General features: G+C 45.8%; 1 protein-coding gene across 1 annotated transcript; it reads left to right on the plus strand.

Annotated features, from left to right (window-relative positions):
- The first annotated feature begins 597 nt into the window (after positions 1-597).
- FAM83D (family with sequence similarity 83 member D) lies at positions 598-21,891 on the plus strand. Its single transcript, XM_036902288.2, has 4 exons — positions 598-1,121; positions 12,984-13,151; positions 18,231-18,355; positions 20,441-21,891. The coding sequence occupies exons 1-4, from the start codon at positions 645-647 to the stop codon at positions 21,426-21,428; spliced, it is 1,758 nt and encodes a 585-aa protein (XP_036758183.2). The 5' UTR covers positions 598-644; the 3' UTR covers positions 21,429-21,891.
- Positions 21,892-23,020: the final 1,129 nt, after the last annotated feature.

The raw sequence follows: 23,020 nt of genomic DNA on the forward strand, positions 1-23,020 counted from the left end.
CCAGGCAAAAACCACTTAGTGAAAGAAGAGAAATCCACCTGAAGGTATAATCCAAGGAGTGGCTATTATGATGGACCGGTATTTTTGAACAAGCTCCGAGAGTCCGTGAGCAGCGCCAACAGCTTGCGGCCAGTCTCCCCTAGCTGGGCGTAGGTCCGACCGCAAGCCACTCAAGGCCAAGCCGAAGGAAGGGCCGGCAGGGGGCGCGCTAGGACTGTGGGGGCCTGGCACCAGGGCTTCAGCTCTGCTCTGCTGTCGGAGCCGCCGCCTGGTAGCACGGCCACTCAGGCCCGGAACCCCCTTTCCAGCTGACCACAAAGAGCTCGGCCCTGGCAGAGGGGAGCAGGAACCGCTAAGTGGGAGAGGGGACGGAGTGGCTGGCTTTAAATTCCACCAAGCCATCCTAGACCTAGGGCTAGAGGTGTCTCCTGCAGCCAATGCGGAGATGCAGGGCGGGGCCGGGCAGCGGGCCAGCCAATAGCACTCAGGGGGCGGGGCCACAGCGGCGTGCGCAGCATCCGGACTTCGCCGTTAGGGTGGCAGCCAATGGGAGGGCTACGGCGCGAGCCGGTTACATTCAAAGGTGCCTATAAAGCGATCTGCACGCCCGCACTCGCCCGAGCCGGTCAGGTCGGGGTGCCACCATGGCTCTGTGCTCCGAGGGCCTAGACGAACTGCTCGCCGCCTGCCTGTCCCCATGCGGGCCGCCCAACCCGGCCGAGCTGTACAGCGAGGCGCGGCGCCTGGCTCTCGAGGAGCTGGTGGCGGGCGGCCCCGACGCCTTGGCAGCGTTCCTGCGACGCGAGCGCCTGGGCCGCTTCCTGAACTCGGACGAGGTGCACACCATCCTGCGCGCGGCCGAGCGGCCCGGCCAGGAAGGCGTGGCGGCGGGGACCGAGGACTCCTTTGGCTCGTCGCACGACTGCTCGTCCGGCACCTACTTCCCCGAGCAGTCGGACCTGGAGCCGCCGTTGCTGGAGCTCGGCTGGCCCTCCTTCTACAAAGGCGCCTACCGCGGTGCTACGCGCGTGGAGGCGCACTTCCAGCCCAGTGGCGTCGGCGCTGGCGGCCCCTATGGTTGCAAGGATGCGCTGCGCCAGCAGCTTCGCTCGGCGCGAGAGGTGAGCGGCCCAGACCCTTGGGTCGCCTGTGTCCCCAGTGGGACAGGAGACCTCTTCAAGAATGGGAAACAGACCTGCTGAGACCTCGGGTTGGGTGGCTCCGGGGTCCACTCCGCTCCATTCTGCATGTCTCCTGTGCATCACTGATCCCCCCGGCGGCTCTTTGTGTCAGGGGAGGTTGGGAGAAGCATCAGCCCCCACGGATGCGAATTGCGTCTGAGGTCCAACTCCTAATATTCACATCCCCTGAGTGAGAGGGTCAGAAATACTTGCAGTTACCAATTTCAGTTAAAACTAAACCAGATTGGCAATTTTCCTGGCTGTCAGCCAACACTAGCTCCCACTTTCAGGGACCTATTAGATGCATTATCTAAGAAGTTCATTACCTAAGGAAAAGTTCCAGAAAGATTGTCCCTAGAGCAACTGTGGGGCATTGGGAATCTATTATTGCTAGTCACCTCCACGTGTCTTATGTTGTAGAAAGCAAATACATACCACGGGCCAACAGAACCCTGCCCTTTGCCTCCTGCCATAAAAGAGACGAAATTGCTTCTTCTGGGAATAAATGGGGCAGGGGGTTTGCTTCTCTGCAGGCTGAGGCTGTTTCAGTTAGCAGTGGCCTCCTAACATGCAGATTCCCCTACCTGCATTCGATCTCCCTCTGATTCTTCGTGTGGCGTATTGGGGTACGGTGGGAGGTCTTGTCTCCCTGCCAGCCAAGATGAGACTTCAGCAGAGTGTTGGGGACCTAGGGGTCTGAGAGGAAGAATGCAACACACAAGGTGGGTGGGGCATGTAGGGTGTGGCCCCAGACACCTTAGTCGAGAGCCCTAGTCCCTGTCACTTTGCTTGCTGACTGGTAGTGCCCAGCTTCATGTGTTGTTTGCCTTGGGTTAGAGACATGGCAGGTAAAGCCCCAGGCCATGGTAAGACTCAGTAGGGCTGGTACCTGAGTGTATCTGACTGGGTTACAGCATGAGTCTCGTTGAAATAAACAAGTCCAGGAACAAGCCCTGACTCCAGTCAGTGTTCCTGGTGCTGCTGTTCTTTTCCTGTTGGTGGGGTTGCAGTGGGAAGAGGTGGGCTCCAGGTAGGCTGGTATCAGCCCTGCAGTGTTCCCAGGTGTGCTGCTAGTCCTTCTGATGCAGCAGACATTTGTGGGTTCAGTGAGAAGATCACAAAGATGGGAATGGGCATGATTGTGGCATAGGTGTGCATTCCCAAAGCTCATGTGCAGGGAGAGAATTTGGGAAGATGGAACTTGAGAGAAGTAATGAAAGTGTCTACACGAAAGAGGAGGGATTGCCTTAGCCTCTTGCCCAGTTCCAATTTCTAGTGGTAGTGGAGGGGCACTGGAGCTAAGGCCAGAGGGAAACTATCAGCTCAGTGCTGGCGCTGAGACACTCTTTGTCCTGGGAGCATTCTGCAATACTGGCAAGCCTGGGTAGAACTTTCTGCTTGCTCTGTTCTGTGCCCTAGTCCAACTACATACACACTCATTGTCTTCAAGATTCTGTTTTTGGAACCCGGGCCATTTTAGCTGAGAAAAGTAGTACATTACTTTTAATTAAACCCCATGAGTATTTTGAGCATCTCTGCCATATGCCAGATTGCTTGTTTATTCAGTGCCTCCTGTGTATCAGACACTGTGCTCAGGGCTGGGCCACAGCTGCAGGGCGTGATCCTTGCTTGCAATTGAGAGTTGACAGTCTGCTGGTGGGAAGTGTGAGGAGGTTGCTACAGAGAGTTGGGGCAAGGGCTGAAGAAAGAAAGCCTCAAGAGTGATGGTGACCTTGGAGCTGTGTCCAGGAGGATGGGAGGCTTGCTGGGCCAGAGGATAGGGACTGGCCCAGAAGTGTGGAAGGGACTGGCGTGTTTGGAGGCAGCCGCGTTTCTCACAGCTGGAGCAGAGAGTGTGTGAGGGTTAGTGGTGAGAGGAGGCCGGAGAGGAGAGGAGCCCAGGCTTTGCACATTAGCAATGGGGAACCACTGAAGAAGAAGAGCATGATCAGACTGGTGTTCCCGAGCTGTAATTCTGGTGGGAGCGTGCAGGAGATGCGTTAGAGAGGGCTGAGACTGGTGTCTGGGATGGTCGTAGGGAGGAGGGTCGTAGGGAGGAGGCTTCATATGACGTATGAGAAGAGGGTCTGTGCTAAGGCAGTGTTGGCTGGGTGGGTTGGGCAGGGAGTTTTCTGTAGAACTGACAGGACTTGGTCATTAGATGGCCTGGAGGGGTAATGAGGGAGGGAGCAGGAGCAGGAGTGCCAAGGAGAAGAAGGTTAGGAAGAGTTGAAGAAGATAGTGGTTGTTCAGCTTGTGTGGGCAGTGATGCTATCAAACTAGATAATAAGAGGGAGAAAAAGACCAGAGGTAGGAATGGGAGATTAGTTGGATTTGAGACATGCTAAACTTGATTTTCAGAGACCATCTCTTTTATTTAAACGATCATAGTCATGCTTTCTCAGCTAAGCACTGTTCCCAGTAATCCCAAGGTAGGTGCAGTTCTTGCCATTGTGCCAGTGACGGAATGGAGGCATAGAGAAGTTAAGCTGCCCCGAGGTCACACAGCTCTGGAAGGACAGAGACCCGAGACACAAAATGAGGCACAGCATCTCTTAACGGAGACCAGGAGCTGTGTCTGTGCTCAGGTGGAGGGGGCCTTGTGAGGGAGACACGTGACAGAGAGCTAATCTGGTGACTGGTCCAGTGCTGCTGGTGTAGTGAGGTGTGCCTTCTGTACACAGGAGGGGCAGTGTCACTAGCCACATGCTTTGAAGTTCAGTACCTGTGACAGTAAGGACCATGAAGATGCAGGTCTCAGGCAAGTTCAGGATGAGATGAGAAGTCCTTCGACATCTGTGTCCAGGTGGCTGATGCACTTGGTATAATCGAGCACTTTCAGTGGTTAAGCACTTCAGAGAGGTTAAGTAACTTGCCTCAGATCACGTAGTTAGCGTGGGGCAGAGCTGGGCTCGAGCCCAGGTTTGCCCAGCTCCTGACACCAAGCTCTTACTCACTGCTCTGCGTGGTCTCCCGGGCGCTTGGGTAGTTTTCAACAGGCTGAAGGTTTTTAACAGTTTCTTAAGATTTGGACTTTTTACTTCCATGTTGCACATCCTATTAACAGGAAAATGACAATGACAGTACTGGAGCTGCGCTTCCCAGGAAGAAGACCAGTGTCAGGTCAGGCAGAAGAAGCCAGGGTCACTTGGTAAAGGGGGCATCCAATCCTGGCTCGGCAGCCTGAACGAACCGTTCTGGGATAGGTCTCATCCTCAGCAGGACTGCTCTGTGAGCCGCATACTCTTGCAGGGCATCCGTCTGGCACAGAGCAGGAGTTCAGCGGACGCTGCGGACACTCACCGCAGTACGTTTGCTCTTTCAGCTGCGTGCATTGCGTGGGGAGGCGATCAGTAGGAAGGACGATCACAAAACAGGAAAACAGGTCAGCTGTTTCTGCCTGTCTTTCCAATCAGTGAGTATTTGTCCCAGAGTAGGTGTGGCTGGGGCTGTGAATCTGCCGTTTCCTCCATTGGCTCAGTGTCTGGGCGCCTTTCAAAGTGTGGCATTCTGCCGTGAGAGGTGTCACGTTTAAAAAGCATAATTTATGTACAGCATAGTTTCTGAATACAACCTGGTGCTCAGTCAAGCTTCCCCAAAGCTGAAGAAAATACTGTCTGCTTTGGTCTCAGTAGACTGTCTTATCCTTCCTAATTAACTATTTTCAGAAAGTATGGTCCAAAATAACTACTCTAAAATTAAAACTGTTGCTTCCTAAGGAATTTTTAGGATAATTTTGAATTATGTGGGAATTTTCCCTTACATACCTACTCCAGACTCTTTCCCCATATTACTGTACTTGATGAATCATTCAGTTCTTTGCCTCTGTTGCTGCGTGAATCAGTGTGTGGTTGGGCTCTGCCCCCCTAAATCAGGCGTGAGTGGAATTCTTGCCTGGAAATGCTGGGTGCCCACATTAGGCCATGTGCTTCTGCTCTGATTCTTGAGGTATTCCTGGTTCTGAATAGGCGATTGATAGGCAAAGCTCACCCTACCAGGAGGTTCTGCACTCCTAAGAGCCATGCGTATTCCCTATGTGCTTTTGTTCCAAAGAGGCAGTTTTGCTACTACCTCACCCTTGGGCATCCTTCTGATAACCTGAGCATTAGTAGAAGCGATCATTGCATTGACACAGAGTCCTGCCAGTGTCTCAGCTGAGAAATCTGTCTGAGGCCCCTGTGTGGATGTGGATGTATCTGAGTTAAGGGCCTCCTGATCATGCTCAGCTCTCTCTGGGTTACAGTAGAATCCATGCAATGTGATGGGTTCCTGTTCTGGATGCCCCATCACCCCAGAGCAGTGTCCCTGGCCTCCCCACTGACTAGATGCCAGAAGCACCCCCATCTCCAAGAGCCATGACAGTCAAAAATGTCTCCCAAGGTGGGAATAGGGAGTTATTCCTTAATGGTCACAGAGTTTCTGTTTGGGGTGCTGAAAAAGTTTGGCAACAGAATGGTGATGACTATACAATATTGTGAACAAAATTAGTGCCACTGAGTAATACAAATCATTAAGATAGCAAATTTATGTTAGGTATTTTACCACAGTTTTTAAAAAATAGCCAAATATTGGGAGGGCAGGGGGTCAAAATTGCCCTGATTGAGAACCTTTGGCCTAGAAAGTCTGACTGGCGCATAATTTTAGGAAGCTCCCTACTAGACTAAGTGTGGCTGCTTTTATCCCTTCCTTTAGATTTTGTGTGGTGTGTGTGCAGGTTAAAGACTTTGCAATTGTTAGCTATTTCATTTCATTTTTTTAAAATTGTGGTAAAATATACACCACAAAATTCAGCATTTTAACCATTTTCAAGTGTGCACTCAGTGGCATTAAGTATATTCACATTATGCAATGGTCACCACCATCTCCAGAACTTTTTCATCTTACAAACTGAAATTCTGTACCCACTGAACACTAACTCCCCATTCCCTCCCCCTCCCAGCCCCTGGCAACTACCATTCTACTTTGTCTGCCTTTTCATCTCTTCATTCTTTTCACCTACTCTCCATCAGACAGTAGAGTGGCTGCAGGATTATTCTCTGATTCTTTTATGGATATAGGATTAAGTTCTCTAAGGAAGAAAAAGCTGTGAGTATGCTGGCTTTTTATATAATTTTTAAAATGATATAACTTCTGGAGGGGAATTTGGCAATATCCAGTGAAATTTTAGTAGTATTTACTCATTAACTTAACAATTCCAAGTCTGTGTATCTGTTCCAACGATACACTATCAAAAATATACAACAGGCTATTGATTGCAGCACTGTTTATAGCCAAAGACCAGAAGAGCTCAAATGTCCCTCCATAGAGGACCTTGGAAACTGACCTGTCTACACAATGGGGTGCCCTGTAGCCCTAAAAAAGGAATGATGACTGGCTTTGTTTTAAATGAAATGTCTAGAATTATCGTAATGACCAATGCAATAGCCATTAGCCATATGTGGCTATTTGTTTGTGTGAATTAAAATGAAATATAATTATTTCCCCCCCATGCTAACCATATTTCAAGCATTCAGTCACCACTTGTGGCCAATGGCAAGCATGTTGGACAGCACAGATACAGAAAAGAACATTTCCATCGTCTCAGAAGGTTCTGCTGAATAGCACTAAGAATAATGTGTATCTACCTTTTATCTACAGGGTGGATATGAACACATATACACACAAGTATATATATATAATATACATACTTATGTATGTTTTAAAAAATGGAAGAATTAAATCAAAAATTAATTGAAATTATCTTAATGGAGAGAGAGGAAGAGAAAGGAGGGAAGGAACAAGGATGGAAGGTAGTTGTCTCTGAATGTACCTTGTTTTGTAGATTGGATTTTGGAGCCAGGCAAGTTTTACATAACTATAAAATAAAAATAACTCAGAATGATAACCCCTTCCCTCTAAAAACCTCTTAATGCTTTTCTCTCCCAGCAGCCTGTGTATTTCATGCTAGGACAGAGGAGATGCAGTTGTGTGTGGTCAGCCCCCAGCACTGTGGCCGGTGGAAAACGGGCTCTCCCCTGCCCAGCCTTCCTGGAGAGGCACTCTGACCCCCGTCTGCAGCAGGGCAGCCGGCTGCTCCACAGCACTTGACTCTGACCCTTACTTTGCTCATTGTATAATAACAGCCTAGGAAACCTAGAGAGAACAACACGTAGGTTTCACGGTGGAAATGTACATTCCTTTTGTTTTTAAACCCTGAAGATGGTACCAAGATAGTTATTTAAAGATTTTTACAGGAATTTCAAGGAAATCATTTCTGTTCTATTATAACATGTAATAAATGGGGAGAAAATAGACCTTTTGCCTTTTTTTTTTTTCAGTTAGAAAAATTTTTTTTTTTTTTTTGAGAGGGCATCTCTCATATTTATTGATCAAATGGTTGTTAACATCAATAAAATTCTTTATAGGGGACTCAATGCACAATCATTAATCAACCCCGAGCCTAATTCTCAACAGTCTCCAGTCTTCTGAAGCATAACGAACAAGTTCTTACATGGTGAACAAGTTCTTACATAGTGAATAAGTTCTTACATGGTGAACAGTGCAAGGGCAGTCATATCACAGAAATGTTTGGTTTTGATCACGCATCATGAACTATAAACAATCAAGTCAGATATGATTCATTTGATTTTTATACTTGATTTATATGTGAATCCCACATTTCTCCCTCATTATTATTATTATTTTTATTTTTAATAAAATGCTGAAGTGGTAGGTAGATGCAAGATAAAGGTAGAAAACATAATTTAGTGCTGTAAGAGGGCAAATGTCGATGATCAGGTCTGTGCCTATAGAATAAGTATTTATCCAAGCTAGACAAGGGCAACAAAACATCCATGGATGCAGAAGATTTTTCTCAAAACGGGGTGAGGTTCTAAGCCTCACCTCTGTTGATCCCCAGTTTCTCACCTGATGGCCCCTGCCTTTTGCCTTTTAAAGTAGAGAGTCTTCAGAAGAATAAGTGGCAAGATCTCTGGGGAATTGAAGGAATTGGGGGTTGGGTGTCAGGTCGTCAACATGAGTTCAACAGATAGGTGGTGTCGGCCGCTGGACAGGCTGATACATCTGTGCATGTGCCTGAGCCTTTGGCAGAATTCCAAGCATGCTGCACATGTGTCCTTGCTTTATGACTGGGTGGGAAGGGGTGATTGACGTGAACTTCCTGCGGCACAGCGAGGAAGGGCTGGAATGAGAACTGCAGTGACTGACTGGAGGGGCCCCTTGGGCTGTTGGTGTGCTGCTGGGTCAGTGTCCAGAGCAGCCCATCGGGGGCGCGTGATTCAGACTCTTCAGCGCTAGAAGCGGCCTTGCGTGAGGAACTGAGCTCAAGTAGCATGGCTTGCCCAGGTAGAGTGGCCGGATTGGGACTAAGACTATGACTAGCTGCCACTTGAGGGCTTTCCATATGCCGGGAACTGTCAGGTGTTTTTTCCTGACTGAATGTACTACAAACATTACAAGACAGTAATGTTTGCATGGTACAGAGGTTAGCAGAACTTGCCAGAGGGTACGTGGTGCTTCAAAGTGGAGGAACCAGGATCTGTATGTCCAGGTGTGACTCTAAAGCCTGTTCACATAATATCTGTGCTTCCAGGGTTTCCTGATTTAGTTCTGAGCTAGTGGGCAGTACCACCTGCAGAGACAGGGTGCCTGGTGTCCTAGAGCGTCCTGAGTGTCCTTAACGTTTGTTCTGCGAGTTATTCCATACTGTTAGTAGTCTTCCTCTGGTGGGCTGGAGCCTCGGTGCTTTATGGAATGCTCTACTGATCCTCTGAGGATTATTCCAAGCTCTCAGTCATGTGAAGACTGAACAGTTTGACTTGTTTAGAATGATATTTAACCCTTTCTTCATAGGTAGCTCTTTAGTTGCCCAGACTTGGGTTACACTTACAGCTTCTGCATTTATTTGTTTTCATTTTGAACTAGTTACCTAACCTCTCCAAGCTTTATTTTTCTCATCAGTCAATTGGAGATAACAATGGGGTTTTGAAATCTCTAATATCTCTTTAGAGTTTTTGTGCAAGAAGGCAACTGGGAAAGTTTCCAGTTCTATGGGAAAAGTAATGTACCCAGGGTCTGTGGTCTCCCCAAAGACAGCGAATACCACAGGGCTTGCTACTCTGTGACTACATGGATCACCGGATATTTTGGTACAAATCACCTGGATAGTTGGAGTGACTAAGGTGGGTAAGGCTTGAGGTTTTGTCACCTGTGATGCAGACGTGGGATTTGACATGGGTGTGGCTACTCTAGATGTGGCTGGAGAAGTGTAGCAACAATGTGGGGTACCCAGCGGCAGACAGCCATCCAGGCTTCTGACAGCTATTTCCTCCTTAGGTATCATGTTGTGACCAATTTGCACTGCCTGACCATGGAATAGATCTCACAAGTCACCACTTGCTGAGCTTTCCAGCCCTAAGAGTGGGCAGGCTCTGTGCAGCACAGGCTGGGACAAGGCAGTGCCTGCAGTGACTGTGCACTGATGGGCGTGGGATGCCCACCTTGCTGACGTATCTCTCCTTTGTCCAACCTACATTATACCTCAGGGAGTGGGAGCAATGACCATTTTCCAGTCCAGGTGTATTTCTAGGGCCCAGCAGCCTGCAGCATGAACACCAGCTCCTAGGAGATGTGTCTGGCCTTGGAAAGTGGGCACTCAGCTGGCTAGTGAATGAGTCCAGGTCATTGCTCATTTCAGGAAAGCAACCGTCCCTTCAGAGATTTGAGAAGACCAAGGTCTTATTCCATCAGGCAGGGCATGGGGGCTGGAGGGAGCTGAGGGGGAGAGTATAGAGGAGCGGGGATGGAGTCTGGAAGGAAGGAAGGCCTTCCTGTGATTGCCCCTTCTCCAGAAGTCTCTTTAGAGTGCTGCTGTTGTGAGAGAGGAAGGGCCGTTGGGGACAGGGGAGTTGGGAAGAAGCACCTTTATCCACCCTCTAAACAGCCTGTGGGTGTTAGGGACCAGCCTTGTAAATCCAGTTATTTTCAACACATACAGGAAAGGTTGAAGCTTTAAAACTTCATAGCGAATAATAAAACTAATAGCAGATAACATACTTACTCGTTACCTACCAGAGGTGTTGTTTGGACAATGGTGAATCAAAATTCAGTTTGGCGGACACCTTATACTGGGGGCCTTGCCTCCAGCAACCCTGCAACCCTTTCCAGCTGGGCTGGGTTCCTGGTCTCTGTTCCTGTGGCCCCTGGGTATGCGCCCATCGGCCCCATCACATCATGTTTCCCCGGCTTGTCTCCTGTCCCCATCATGGGACTGGATTTCTTGAGGACAGGGATTGACTCTAGATTTGTTTTCCTCTAGCCTTCTCTGTGAGCTCCACTCATTCTTAGACTGTGCATTTGAAACCGCTTTATGAAGGTTTTATTGCCATTCAAAATCAGTTTCTAAGCCCCTCCCTCTCAAGCCGGTTCTTGTTTCCTGTTTGTGGTGGCCTGAATCTGCCTCACCTCTTCCCACTCTCCTCCCCTCTTTTTGCCTCCCTGAGCCCATGTAGTCCATTGCTTGGCTCTCCCACAGGCCCCTTTCCCTCTTCTGCAACCCTTCTTGCTCCCTGCCTGGCCCATTGTGAAACCTCTATCACTGATTTTTCCTCTTTCAGTCTTTAGTCCTCCTAAGCTTTTGCTGAACCTAGAACTATATGTCAGTGCCTGCTGTGTACCTCCCCATCGTTCTGCTGCTTCCTCAGTCACATGGCTTCCTGCCAGAATGCCCTCGCCTTCCCTTCCCCATGTCCTGGTCTTGGCCTGTTTGTGGTTTGGGTCAAATGCCATCTCCACGAATCCTTCTGTGCTCTTGGCAGGTATCTGCCTGCCTATAGTGTGTCTACTGCTGCAGGGGGAAGCTCCCTTTTCCCCTGAAGTATTCCTCCAACTTAACTGCCTTCTACAGGTGGTATCATTTTACTTCCCTACACCCCATGGCCTCCCCTGTGGATAAGTCAGGCGTGTGTCAGATTCTTTATAGCCATCTGTCGGCCACTTAGGGGGTTCAGCCTGTAGTAGATCTAGGGAGGTGCTGGCTGCATAATTGAACACCTGTTTCATGCCTGACTTAAGCCCTTTTCAGCCTTTGTCTCATTGAATCGTCACAACAGCCCTTTGACATAGATACTGTTGTTATCCATATCTTCCAGAGGAGGAAACTGAGGCTTAGAGAGATTAAGCAGTTTGCCCAGGGTCACATAGCTAGTAAGCTCCTGAGCTGGGATCTGTGCCCAGGCCTTTCAGCCTTTTAACCACTATGCTCTGTGACCTGAATTAATGGGACAGGTACAACTCCAAATAGGATGTATAAAAAAAACGTATTAGAGGATATAAACTGCTGAAGATGCCACCAAATCAAACAGAATACTTTTTTTTAAAATTAAGGTTTCATTGATATACAATCTTACGAAGGTTTCACACGAGGAACATTGTGGTTTCAACATTCACCCATGTTATCAAGTCCCCCCGCACCCCACTGCAGTCACTGTCCATCAGCGTAGTAAGATGCTATAGAGTCACTACTTGTCTTCTCTGTGCTGTACTGCCTTCCCTGCGGGACACTTGTTTTTTTAAATCACTGTCCAGCGGGTTTTAGCCATACCCTTTAGCAAGAGTTGCTCACAGTTGGGGCTTCATCAGCATGGGGAAGGGAGGGGAAAGGCAGCCAGAGAAATTGGTCTCCCAGACTCCCTCACAGCAATGACTTCCGGGGAGCTGGCATTTTAAGGTCCCTCATCCTGGTAGACGACACTCTGGGGTGTTGGAGATTAAAGACAGCAAATTTGCCTCTTTGTCTCTGCATTTCTTCTTTAACACCCAAATATGTAAGGGATAATTATATTATAAATGACTGTCAGGTACCTTCCTGAGTCCTCTGGGGCCAGAGGTAAGTCAGTCCTGTTCTAGGGCCTCTGCTCCCATGGAAGAAGTGAGACTTGTAAATAAATTACCTTAACATTCAGAAAAAGAGTCAATGTGATTCTAAGAGACATGTTTGTACTGTTGAGGTTAGGAGGAGAATGATACCTTTAAGCTTCGGACTGCAAAGAGCTCCCACCTTGGCTTCAGGGAGCAGTTTGCTTAGGTAATACCCATGCTCTGACTCAGTTTATAGGGACTTGTGCTAAGACTGGATGTTTTAACATCCCTGCAGCCCTGCCAGGAATTATCTGAGGGCCATGGTTTTAAACCTGCAAAGGGTGTGATTAGAGGCTTTGTGGCTGGAGCGGCCTCTCTGTAGCAAGGAAAGCTGGGAGCTGGCAGATGTCTCCTAGTGTTGAACTGTCTGGAAGGCTCAAACTGCATGTAAAGTGAGCCAATGAACAGGTACTTAAGGGATCTTTTGTGCCTTGTACTTCATGTAACACAGTCATTTAGTTCTTACCACAGACCTATTTTGCAGGCCAAGGAAACAGACATATGAAATGTCTATAATTTGCCCAAGGCCTCTTGGCTGAGGCAGCTCTTAACTGCAGTCTATGCTGAGTGTGGCAAAGTGAGTAGAAGGGAGGAATGGAGCCGTGTGTCAGGGAGGAGAAAGGATTGGCCCAAGAAGAGTGTGGAAGAGAGGCTGGGAGGGTTAGCTGGGCCACGTTGAGATTTTTAGGCCCTAGCAGCCTGAGCATCTTTGAAGATGGGAGAGTCCGTGGTGGTGGCAGTGGGGTGGCCATACTGCGGGAGAAGGAAGGACATGGTAGGGGGCACCTCTCCCAGCTCTGGGATGGCTCCGGAGCCCGGATGCCCAGCTGTGTGGTGGCGGTCTCGTGGGCTGACGGCTTGCTCTTCCTCTGCGTCCCGTTGCAGGTGATTGCGGTGGTGATGGATGTTTTCACAGACATCGACATCTTCAGAGACCTGCAGGAAATAAGTCAGCAGCAGGGAGTTGCTGTATACATCCTTCTGGACCAGGCTGTGCTCTCTCAGTTTCTGGATATGTGCATGGATCTAAAAGTTCATCCTGAGCAGGAAAAGGTTTGTGATGCACTCTTTCTAGTTTCACCACAAGCAGCCAGTAATGCTTGAGCATCTGTGAGTTCCATGGTGGTGGCTGGTGGCATCCCCATGACCAGAGGAGGGAACTGAGGCTGTGAGCAAAGTCATTTGCCTCAAGTCTCACAGAAAGGAAATGACAGAGTCAGGATTCAGACTTGGGCCTCTCCCTCATATCGTGCTGCCTCCTAATAGGGAACTTGCCTGACAGGGAACGGCTGCTTTGGAAGCTGCTGCTTTTAACAGTAGCACCAGTAGGCTCCAATTTTAACCATAATGACTGCCATTTATGGAGCTCCTGCTCGGTCCTTGGTACTGTTGTAGGCTGTAGACAGATGATATCCTTAATCCTCACAGCAGCCCTGTCAGGTGAGTGGCCTACCTGTGTTTCAGATCAGGAAGTGGTGACAACAGGGAGCCCAGTGTCTCCAGCTAGGAAGTGGTGGGACTGGGGATTGACTCCCCATCTGTCTGCCCGCCTGCCTCCACCCTGGTGTTCTTAATCACTGCCACATGCTGCCTCTCATGTCTCATTATTATAAAATTAGACTTTTTATGTCCTTCGCTCTGAGCATGAAAGTAACTTGAGCTTAAGTATTTAAATGTAAGGTTTCATAACTTAGCTAGCTTGTTCTCTTTAGTGGGAAGAGGCAAGAAAAACAGTTGTATTTATTACATCATTTCATTTTTTTTAACTTAAGCAACTTTACCTGTGACCTTTTGAACTTAATCAAACATCACCTATGTGAGCACCTACTCTGACCCACTCACTGTCCTAGGGACTAGAGTGAAGCATTTGGGCTTTGGTGCTGTAAGTTATTTGCATGGGGGACATAAATTTACTGCCTGGTTATTATCAAGCAATTTGGTTTACACAATTTTGCTATTGAACTTCTTTCACAGAGTTCTTATTGGTGGTTTGCCCTAAAAAGGAAACTGAGGATTGGGTTTAGTTAGGGAGCTACTAACTTGTCACTAGTGCTAAAGAGCAAATTCATGATGGTGGAAGGACTGGAGCTTGGAGACAGAATGAAACCAGCCAGCCACGTGAACTAACAGTCGGTTAAAAAAAATGAGATCTGGTGGGGATTATTCTCCCAGACTTCAAGCTCTACTACAAAGCCACAGTAATCAAGACAGTTTGGTACTGGCACAAGAACAGACCCATAGATCAATGGAACAGACTAGAGAGCCCAGATATAAACCCAAGCATATATGGTCAATTAATATATGATAAAGGAGCCATGGACATACAATGGGGAAATGACAGCCTCTTCAACAGCTGGTGCTGGCAAAACTGGACAGCTACATGCATGTGAATGAAACTGGATTATTGTCTAACCCCATACACAAAAGTAAATTCGAAATGGATCAAAGACCTGAATGTAAGTCATGAAACCATAAAACTCTTAGAAGAAAACATAGGCAAAAATCTCTTGAATATAAACACGAGCAACTTTTTCCTGAATGCATCTCCTTTGGGCAAGGGAAACAAAAACAAAAATGAACAAATGGGACTACATTAAACTAAAAAGCTTCTGTACAGCAAAGGACACCATCAGTAGAACAAAAAGGCATCCTACAGTATGGGGGAATATATTTGTAAATGACATATCCAACAAGGTGTTAGCATCCAAAATATATAAAGAACTCACATGCCTCAACACCCAAAAAGCAAATAGCCCAATTAAAAAATGGATGGAGAATATGAACAGACACTTCTCCAAAGAAGAAATTCACATGGCTAACAGGCACATGAAAAGACGCTCCACATCACTAATTATCAGGGAAGTGCAAATTAAAACCATAGTGAGGTATCACCTCACACCAGTTAGGATGGCCAACACAGAAAAGATTAGGAACAACAGTTGCTGGTGAGGATGTGGAGAAAGAGGAACCTTCCTACACTGCTGGTGGGAATGTAAACTAGTTCAGCCATTGTGGAAAGCAATATGGAGGTTCCTAAAAAACCTAAAATTAGAAATACAATTTGACCCCGGAATTCCACTTCTAGGAGTTTACCCAAACAAAACAAACATAGGCACCCCTATGTTTATCGCAGCACTATTTACAATAGCCAAGATATGGAAACAACCTAAGTGTCCATCATTAGATGAATGGATAAAGAAGATGTGGTACATATACACAATGGAATACTATTCAGCCATAAGAAAGAAACAAATCCTACCATTTGCAACAACATGGATGGAGCTAGAGGGTATAATGCTCAGTGAAATAAGTCAGACAGAGAAAGACAAGTGCCAAATGATTTCCCTCATTTATGGAGTATAACAAAAAGCACATTATCATCTAGGCAAATATTTAGTCCATGACAATTCTTATGTATAGAGCCAGGTGAAAAAATTGAATGTGTTCAAGGTTTTTGAAGATTGTTTAGTTTCAAGGCTCTCTTTCTGTAATTAAGGCTGTGAGTTAGCAGCCGGGATATCACAGAATCATTTTGGCCACAACAAGAGACTGTCTTTGAGTCACCTCCTTGCAGAAATCTAGGGATGTTTGTTGACTCTGGTTCTTTAGGTCGCTGCCTTCATGGGTGTCTAGATCCTCTCAGAGGGCTTGAAAGGAGGTCTGTACTTTGGCCTCACCAAGTTTCAGTGTCTTAACTTCTTCCTAGGGAAGCACCATCTTGCCTGGCGCTCCTCTCTCCAGGGTGTGTCTGTGCTGGTGGGTCTGCACCTCACCCAGTGGGGGTGATGTCTCCCGCCATGCTCTGGCCCCGTGGCTGGTTCAGAGCATTGGATGTCCTATTTGTAGGAACTTGGTCACACATTTGTGTGTGGGCCCTCAAAAGTGCTTTGGCCACAATCACAGAGGCCTGCACAACATTCAGATAAGCAACAAAGGGAAAGATGCAGAAACTGTGCCTACCTGCCTATAGTGATTTTTTGTGATGCTTGTTATTATATGTTGATCCTTTGAAGCTTGGCTCAGGAATCATTACCTCCTCCAGGGAGCCCTCCTCTGTCAGCTCCATGTGTACCTCTATGGAAGTTACTATTCTTAAAAATTTTCATTCAATTGTCAAATAATTTGATTTACAAAGGAGTTACAAAAATAAGAGAAGGAATTCCTGAATACTCTCTTCCCAAATTCCCTAAATGTTAACATCTTACAAATCTCAGTACAAATTTCAAAATTGGGAATAAACTTCATACTCTAATCTACAGGCATTATACAGTTCACTAATCATTCCCCAAATACCCTTTTTCTTATATATAAACATACATTTCTTATCCTGGATCCCATCCAGGACCATACCTTGCACTTGGTTGTCATGTCCCCTTTGCTTCCTCTCATCTAGAAATGTTCCTCTGTCTGTCTTGTAGGGTCTTGATGCTTTTGAAGATTATTAGCCAGTTTTCTGTAGACTCTGGGTTTGGCTGATGTTTCCTCATGGTTAAAATCAGATTACAAATTTTGGTAAGAATACCGCAGAAGTGATGTTAAGTCACACATTTGTGTGCCATAGTTTTCTCTTTTTATTTTGAAATAACTATAGATTTATGGAAGTTGCAAAGATAGTACATACAGGTTTCTATGTATCCTTCACCCAGTTTTCCCCTATGCTTTCCTCTTATATAACTTATGGTACCATATCAAAACCTGGAAATTGACATTGGTACAATGTGTGTCTGTAGTGCTGTGGCATTTTATCACATGTATGTGTAGCCACCATCACCATCAGGATGCAGAAATATTCCATCACCACAAGGATCTCCCTTGTGCTACAGCTTTATAGTCACATCCACTCCCCTCTTTGTGCACGCTCCATCTTTAACCCTCGCAACCTAGTTTGTTTCCCATCTCTGTAATTTGTCATTTAGAGAATGTTATATAAATGGAACCATATAGTATGACCTTTTGAGACTGGCTTTTTTCACTTGGCATAATGCCCTCATGATCCTTCCAAGTGGTTGTGTGTTTTAGTAGTTGATTTCTTTTTATTGCTAAGTAGGTTCATATAGTATGACCGCACCACAGTTTGTTTTACCAGTCACCCACTGAAGGACATTAGGATAGTCCCTAGTTTTTTACTATTATGAATAAAGTTGCTATGGTTTTGTGTGGACATAGATTTACTTTCTCTGGATGATGCTACGTCTTGCTGTAATTATTTGATCATTTGTTACTTTTCTTTCTCCTAGTCCTTGAAGATAAGAAACATGTCTTATAGTAAGATGCATGCCTTATATTTTTGCTGTCTCAAGGCTTGGCACGTGTAGGGGCTTTCTTCATGGAATGAATGAGAGAATCAAACAAAAATCCTAAACATTTTATCTGAATTGTGTAAGATTTCTAAAAATACATGGCTACTGATCTGCTCCAAAGAATGCATATTGTCTTTGGATTTTGCGTACCATTGTACATACACTTACATGTGTCATTTTACAAGGATAATTGTGCATTGATATACAGTCTGTAGCCTCAGTGTATTATCAGAGTACCTTTTTGGTAAATACTTGTAAGAGATGTGACATTGCTGAGTAAACCACACATGAGATGAGTGTTTCAGCCTCATAAGCCCTGTGTTGTCAGCAAATGCTTGTCCTCTGTTCCCATTCTCCATACACATATGGATGATGGGGGGGGGGTAAGTGAGGATGGGCAATATTCATTAGTGATAGTATTAAACAAGAGTAGGAGCAATATCAGTTTAGTTTCTTTAAACCTTTGTTAAAATGTTATTTATTACCAGAGTGTTTGATGATTTTATCCCCCACATTTTGTTTCAGAAGCATTTCTTGGATTCTGTTGGTTAGTATCCGCAAAAAGTGAGTCTTCTTTAGAGCACATGTACACATGAACTAATGATCTCAAAAATAATATAAGAAAAAGGCATACAACAAGATGGACTAAATGTGAAGTAGCATTACTCAAGTCTGAAGGACCATGTGCTGAGGGTAGCCTATGTGTCGTTACTTAATGTTGACTGTGAGCCACTCACTTCCCAGTGAGTTCATTTAGAATTATAAACTAAGCCCTCTTATCATTCACTCACTGGACTGTTGGATTCTTTTTCTCCCATATCCCCACCAATAGCTGATGACAGTTCGGACCATTACTGGAAATACTTACTATGCAAGGTCAGGAACTAAAATTGTCGGGAAGGTTCATGAAAAGTTCACATTGATTGATGGCATTCGAGTCGCTACAGGCGCCTACAGGTAAGCTTCTAACCTGTCTACTTATTAAGCTATTTTGAATAAGCACGCTATAGAGAGGTATAAGCTTCTTTTTCCTCTCAATGGGAGCCTTGATGGCCAAGCATTCTGATACGTGTGCATCCGTGTGTATGTAGAATAATTAAAGCCTCCTCCTGTAGGAGGTGGGCGGGGTAGGGTGACCTCCCCTGCTCTGGACCACAAAACTAAAGTTCAGAATATGAAATTTTCCTTGAGACTCCATAATGAGTGAGTGAGTCCTAGATTCAAGTGTTGGCCAGGCCTGCAGTGGACAAACTGGGTGTAAACAGTGTCAGGAAATCCTGTTCTTTGGGGACTTTGAGCCTCCTTGTCCCTGCTCGCTTGCAGGTGAGGGCAGTTACAGGCATTGGCACCAGTGTGAAGGGCAAAGCCAAAGCTGCCGCCTTACACATAAATCCTTCATCTTGCTCCTAGCCTTGTGATGAAGTATGTTAGCCTGGAACCTACTGATCCATGTTTCTGGCCCCACCCCTGAAGTCTTACTTAATCAATGGCATCTTAAGGTAGAGTTCAGGGAGGTTGAATAGAGGGTGGAGATAATGAATGGTTAACACTAATCTCCGGAAGTTAAAATAGACCATTTTTACTTATGTGGCTCTGATGGTAGCATGTTTTGCCACCTCTGTGTTAGTTTGTATGATAGTATACATGGGGTGTGTCTTTAGAGTTTAAAAAAGACAAACTCATTTTTGAAGAAGCATAATCCCTGAGTGTCAGCCCAGGTAAAGGTGGACATGCAAAGGTTTGTAGAAGATGAGGCACTCAGATCAAGAAACTCTTGATGTCTCTTTTCAAAAAGTACCGTCATTGTTCTGAACAAAATTCACTCTTCCCTGAGACTTCCTTTCATAAAAAATGTATAAATGACAGGAGGAAACTAGATTTTCACCCAAAGTAGGATTTATTGACACTAATCACTTAGTTCCAAATGGTTTTGGCTATTCTAAAACATGAAATATGAAAACTATCCTACAAATGAAATATGCTACCATTGAGGAGGAAGAGGACCAGGAGGTGGGAGGGGGCGGTAGCTTCTATTTGTTGAGGACATTTCATAATCCAGGTTTTGGATAGGCATCTTGTTTATATGATCTCATGCAGGGTTTTCAAAAGAATCTTTCTTAGGCTTTGAAGGCTATTCTCAAGGTGAAATTTGTATTAGCTAGGATTCTTGGTTGCAAGAGACAGATACTGTATTTTATGATCCGTTTATCAGAACACTATCTCATGCTTCTGCTTTTCTCTAATCTTTATTCTCAGTCAGGCTCTCATTTGAAGGCAAAGATTCAGGCTTTTTACATGGCCTTTAGTAGCTATCTCTTAAAGAGAGACTTTCTTTCTGCACTGGTATCAGGCCTTGAAAAATTACTTGGCCTTAACTGGGTCACACACCAATTCTGGATAGATCCCCATATCCAAGGATAGGATACTCTGGCCAGCCTGGATCACATGTGCACCTCTGTTGTGAGAGGATGCAGAAATGAAAGGCTTCTTGGCTGGGGTGGGCAGAGTTCTGTTACCAGAGGAAGGAGATGGGGTGCTGGACAGGCACGGGCACATGGCCATAATCAGCTCTAAACATGCTTTGAACAATAGCTTCATCCTATGAATGACAGTATGGTCTCCCTTGTGAAAATGGCAGCAGTGGAGGCATTAGCAAGGAACACTGCATTAACCGTGCTTAAGGGCTGGGGCCTGGTCTAGGGTCTGCCACTAGCTCCTACTGGGACATTACTGGACGATTTGCTTACTTCTAAAATGAGAGTGCTGGCCTAAATATTTTAGAAACCTTTTCTAGTTTTTAGAAACTCTGGGGCTGAGGATGTGTAGGTTAAACAACTGGCCTTTTTCCTTTTATGTTAACACATACATATGTTATGTTCCATGTAAGGCCAGTTGAATTTACACTAAGTGGTGGGTATGCTGTCACCAGAATTGTGACTCTTAGGTAGCAAGATATCTGCACTTTATTATTCAGATTGACAGTAAGTAAACTAAGATTGCTCAACCTTACCAGCTTCTGTTTGTTTGTTTTTCCCCCTTAAGTTTTACATGGACAGATGGCAAGTTAAATAGCAGTAACTTGGTCATTCTGTCTGGACAAGTGGTAGAACACTTTGATCTGGAGTTCCGAATCCTATACGCACAATCAAAGCCCATCAGCTCCAAGCTCCTGTCCAACTTCAGGATCAGCAGCAAGTTTGACCACCTAGTTGACCAGAAACCACTGTCCAAGGAGCTCACATTGGGCAACCTGCTGCGACTGCGGCTGGCCAGGCTCTCAAGCACCCCCAGGAAGGCTGAGCTGGAGTGCGAGGCACCTGCCGAGGGCATGGCAGAGGTCAGGCACCGCGAGACTGAGTCCTCCACCATCAGTGAGGAAGAATGCTTCAGCAGCCCCAAGGATGAGCCGGAGAGTGGAAAGGTGACCGATGCTGCCACTCAGACAGAGCCAGGAGAGGAGATGCCAGCAAGTGTGAGGGATGCAGAGACACAAACAAGCACCACAACAGCGTGTACTGGGACCCAGACTGCAGTCGCCACCCAGGCAGCAGAGTCCCAGACGTGCGTGGTTGAATCCACGTCGGCCACCACGCAGACTGACGCAGACGAGGATGTTCTCTTTCCCCAGGGAAGCCAGTCTAAGGAAGGGTCACCAGTCTCAAGGATGTCGGTGTCGCGATCTTCCAGTTTGAGGTCTTCCTCCTCTCTGTCCTCCCAAAGCTCCGTGGCAAGCTCCATCAGCTCCCCGACTTCTGTCAGAGCCACTGACTTCGTTGCTCCTGGTCATCCCACGTACTGGGGCACCCCCCACTTGGATCTGTGCTTAAGAGACTCATTTAGAAACTTGAATAAAGAGCGGCAGTTTCACTTTGCTGGTATCAGGTCCCGGCTCAACAACATGCTGGGCATGCTCTCAAGGAGAACATTCCTTACTGAAAACTACCTCAGTTTTGATTCTGGAAATTTTACCAGAGCGTCAGTTAACTTGGTGGCTATTAGAGATATCACACTTTATCCCTCCTTTCAGTGACTGCTCAGCATTCAGAGTCTGCTGGTCTCATCTAGGCTCGTAGCAGACGTTCCCCGAGCATCCTGCTTTACAAAGTGCCTCTTGTCCTAATTGCCTTTCTTTCTCCTGACTTTTGATCATCTTGGTTTTCTATGAATTCTATAAACTGAACATTATTTTACATACTTTGTTTTATTTTATTTTTGCCTTGTATAAACTAGGTATTGGTTTTATGGTTTTGAACACTATGGGTACAGTTTCTTTGCACGATTTTAGTATTGATATCTCTTAAAGAGAATGTTTGGGGTTCTCAGGTTAACTCAGGATGTGTTTTGCATTTTTTCAGAATTGTGTGCTCTTCTGTTTTAGAGATTCAAACCACTGGCTTTTATGATCAACATCATTTTTAGAAAAAACTGTTTCTTAGTTGTCTGTCTCTTTAGGATATCAATGTCATTAGCATTAAATAAATATAAACAACTTTGGTGATTGCTTGAGTGCTTTTTTAATAGTGTTGGGGTGGGGAAGAAGTAGGTGATCCAAACTGTAAAAGAGAAAATATCCACTTAAAAGTTAAACATCAAGCAAGTGTCAGGGTCATATCTTCCTTAGCAATGTGAATATTGATGTTGCTATCTCTATAGTTTGAATGAGGAAACTTGCCAGAAACGACAGGTCTTTTCATGTGCTTTAGCTTGTGTTTTCCCGAAGAAAAAGCTTGAGCTAATTAGGCAAGGACCTTGTTTCTCCGCTTTGTGCCAAAGAAGGGCTTAGTGTGCAATCCTGGACTGTTCCTGATACTAACTCTAGTGGCCCCATGGGCCTAATTTCATCAGATGGGTGTATTGACGATTTAGCAACCTAATATCCTAGAGTAGGGGCAGAAGAGGACACTAACAATTATCCCAGATTCTTTGTCCAGTGGCAGGCAATGCAACTGGTTTCGACACCCTGCTAATCAGGACTGGTATGGCTGTGGTATATCCTGTTTTTGTCTTGTCTCGTTTGTGTGGACAGACAAAAGGAAGAGAGTTAAATGATGGCTTCCTTCTGATTTGGCTAGAGCAAAAGAGATCTGTAATAGCGGAGGGTGTTGTCTGCCGCACAGACACATGCTGATGCACCCAGATCATGAGCACGCCTGCAGGTTTTCATGCATGCACCAGGACTCCCTTATGGTCACCAGGTTATTTGCTGAGTTAGTGCCATAATCTGGACTAAGAAGCAGGCCAGACAGCTGGTTCATGTCCAGTTATAATTAACTCTGGCTTAAGCCTCAAATAAACATTGTTATTTGAAACCACTTACAGATTTAGATAATATCCTATACGCTATCTTTGACCCTCACAATAATGTAGTTGTTGGACATGTTATTTCCAATTTTCAGGTGAAGAAACAAGCTCAGATTAAGTAGCATGTTCAAGGCCACATGGCTGGTGACATAAGCATTGAAATACAGGTTTTCAGATTCTAAGTTTGGTACTCTGTTACATGATTGTTTCTCTATGGGATAAAGGTATTAGAGGGTGTACCTTGAGAAATGGCAGTTTATGCAATTATGAATTGAAAACAAAAAATTAATCGCATTAATAAATGTAGGTACGTTTGAAATT

Source organism: Manis pentadactyla, chromosome 5 (genome assembly GCF_030020395.1).
Source record: "Manis pentadactyla isolate mManPen7 chromosome 5, mManPen7.hap1, whole genome shotgun sequence".
In the NCBI taxonomy this organism is placed as follows: Eukaryota; Metazoa; Chordata; class Mammalia; order Pholidota; family Manidae; genus Manis; species Manis pentadactyla.

Coding starts and splice junctions, on each gene's coding strand:
- FAM83D (XM_036902288.2), top strand. CDS start 645: ATGGCTCTGTGCTCCGAGGGCCTAGACGAACTGCTCGCCGCCTGCCTG. Junction 1,122..12,983: donor AGCTTCGCTCGGCGCGAGAG/GTGAGCGGCCCA, acceptor GTCCCGTTGCAG/GTGATTGCGGTGGTGATGGA. Junction 13,152..18,230: donor TTCATCCTGAGCAGGAAAAG/GTTTGTGATGCA, acceptor CCCCACCAATAG/CTGATGACAGTTCGGACCAT.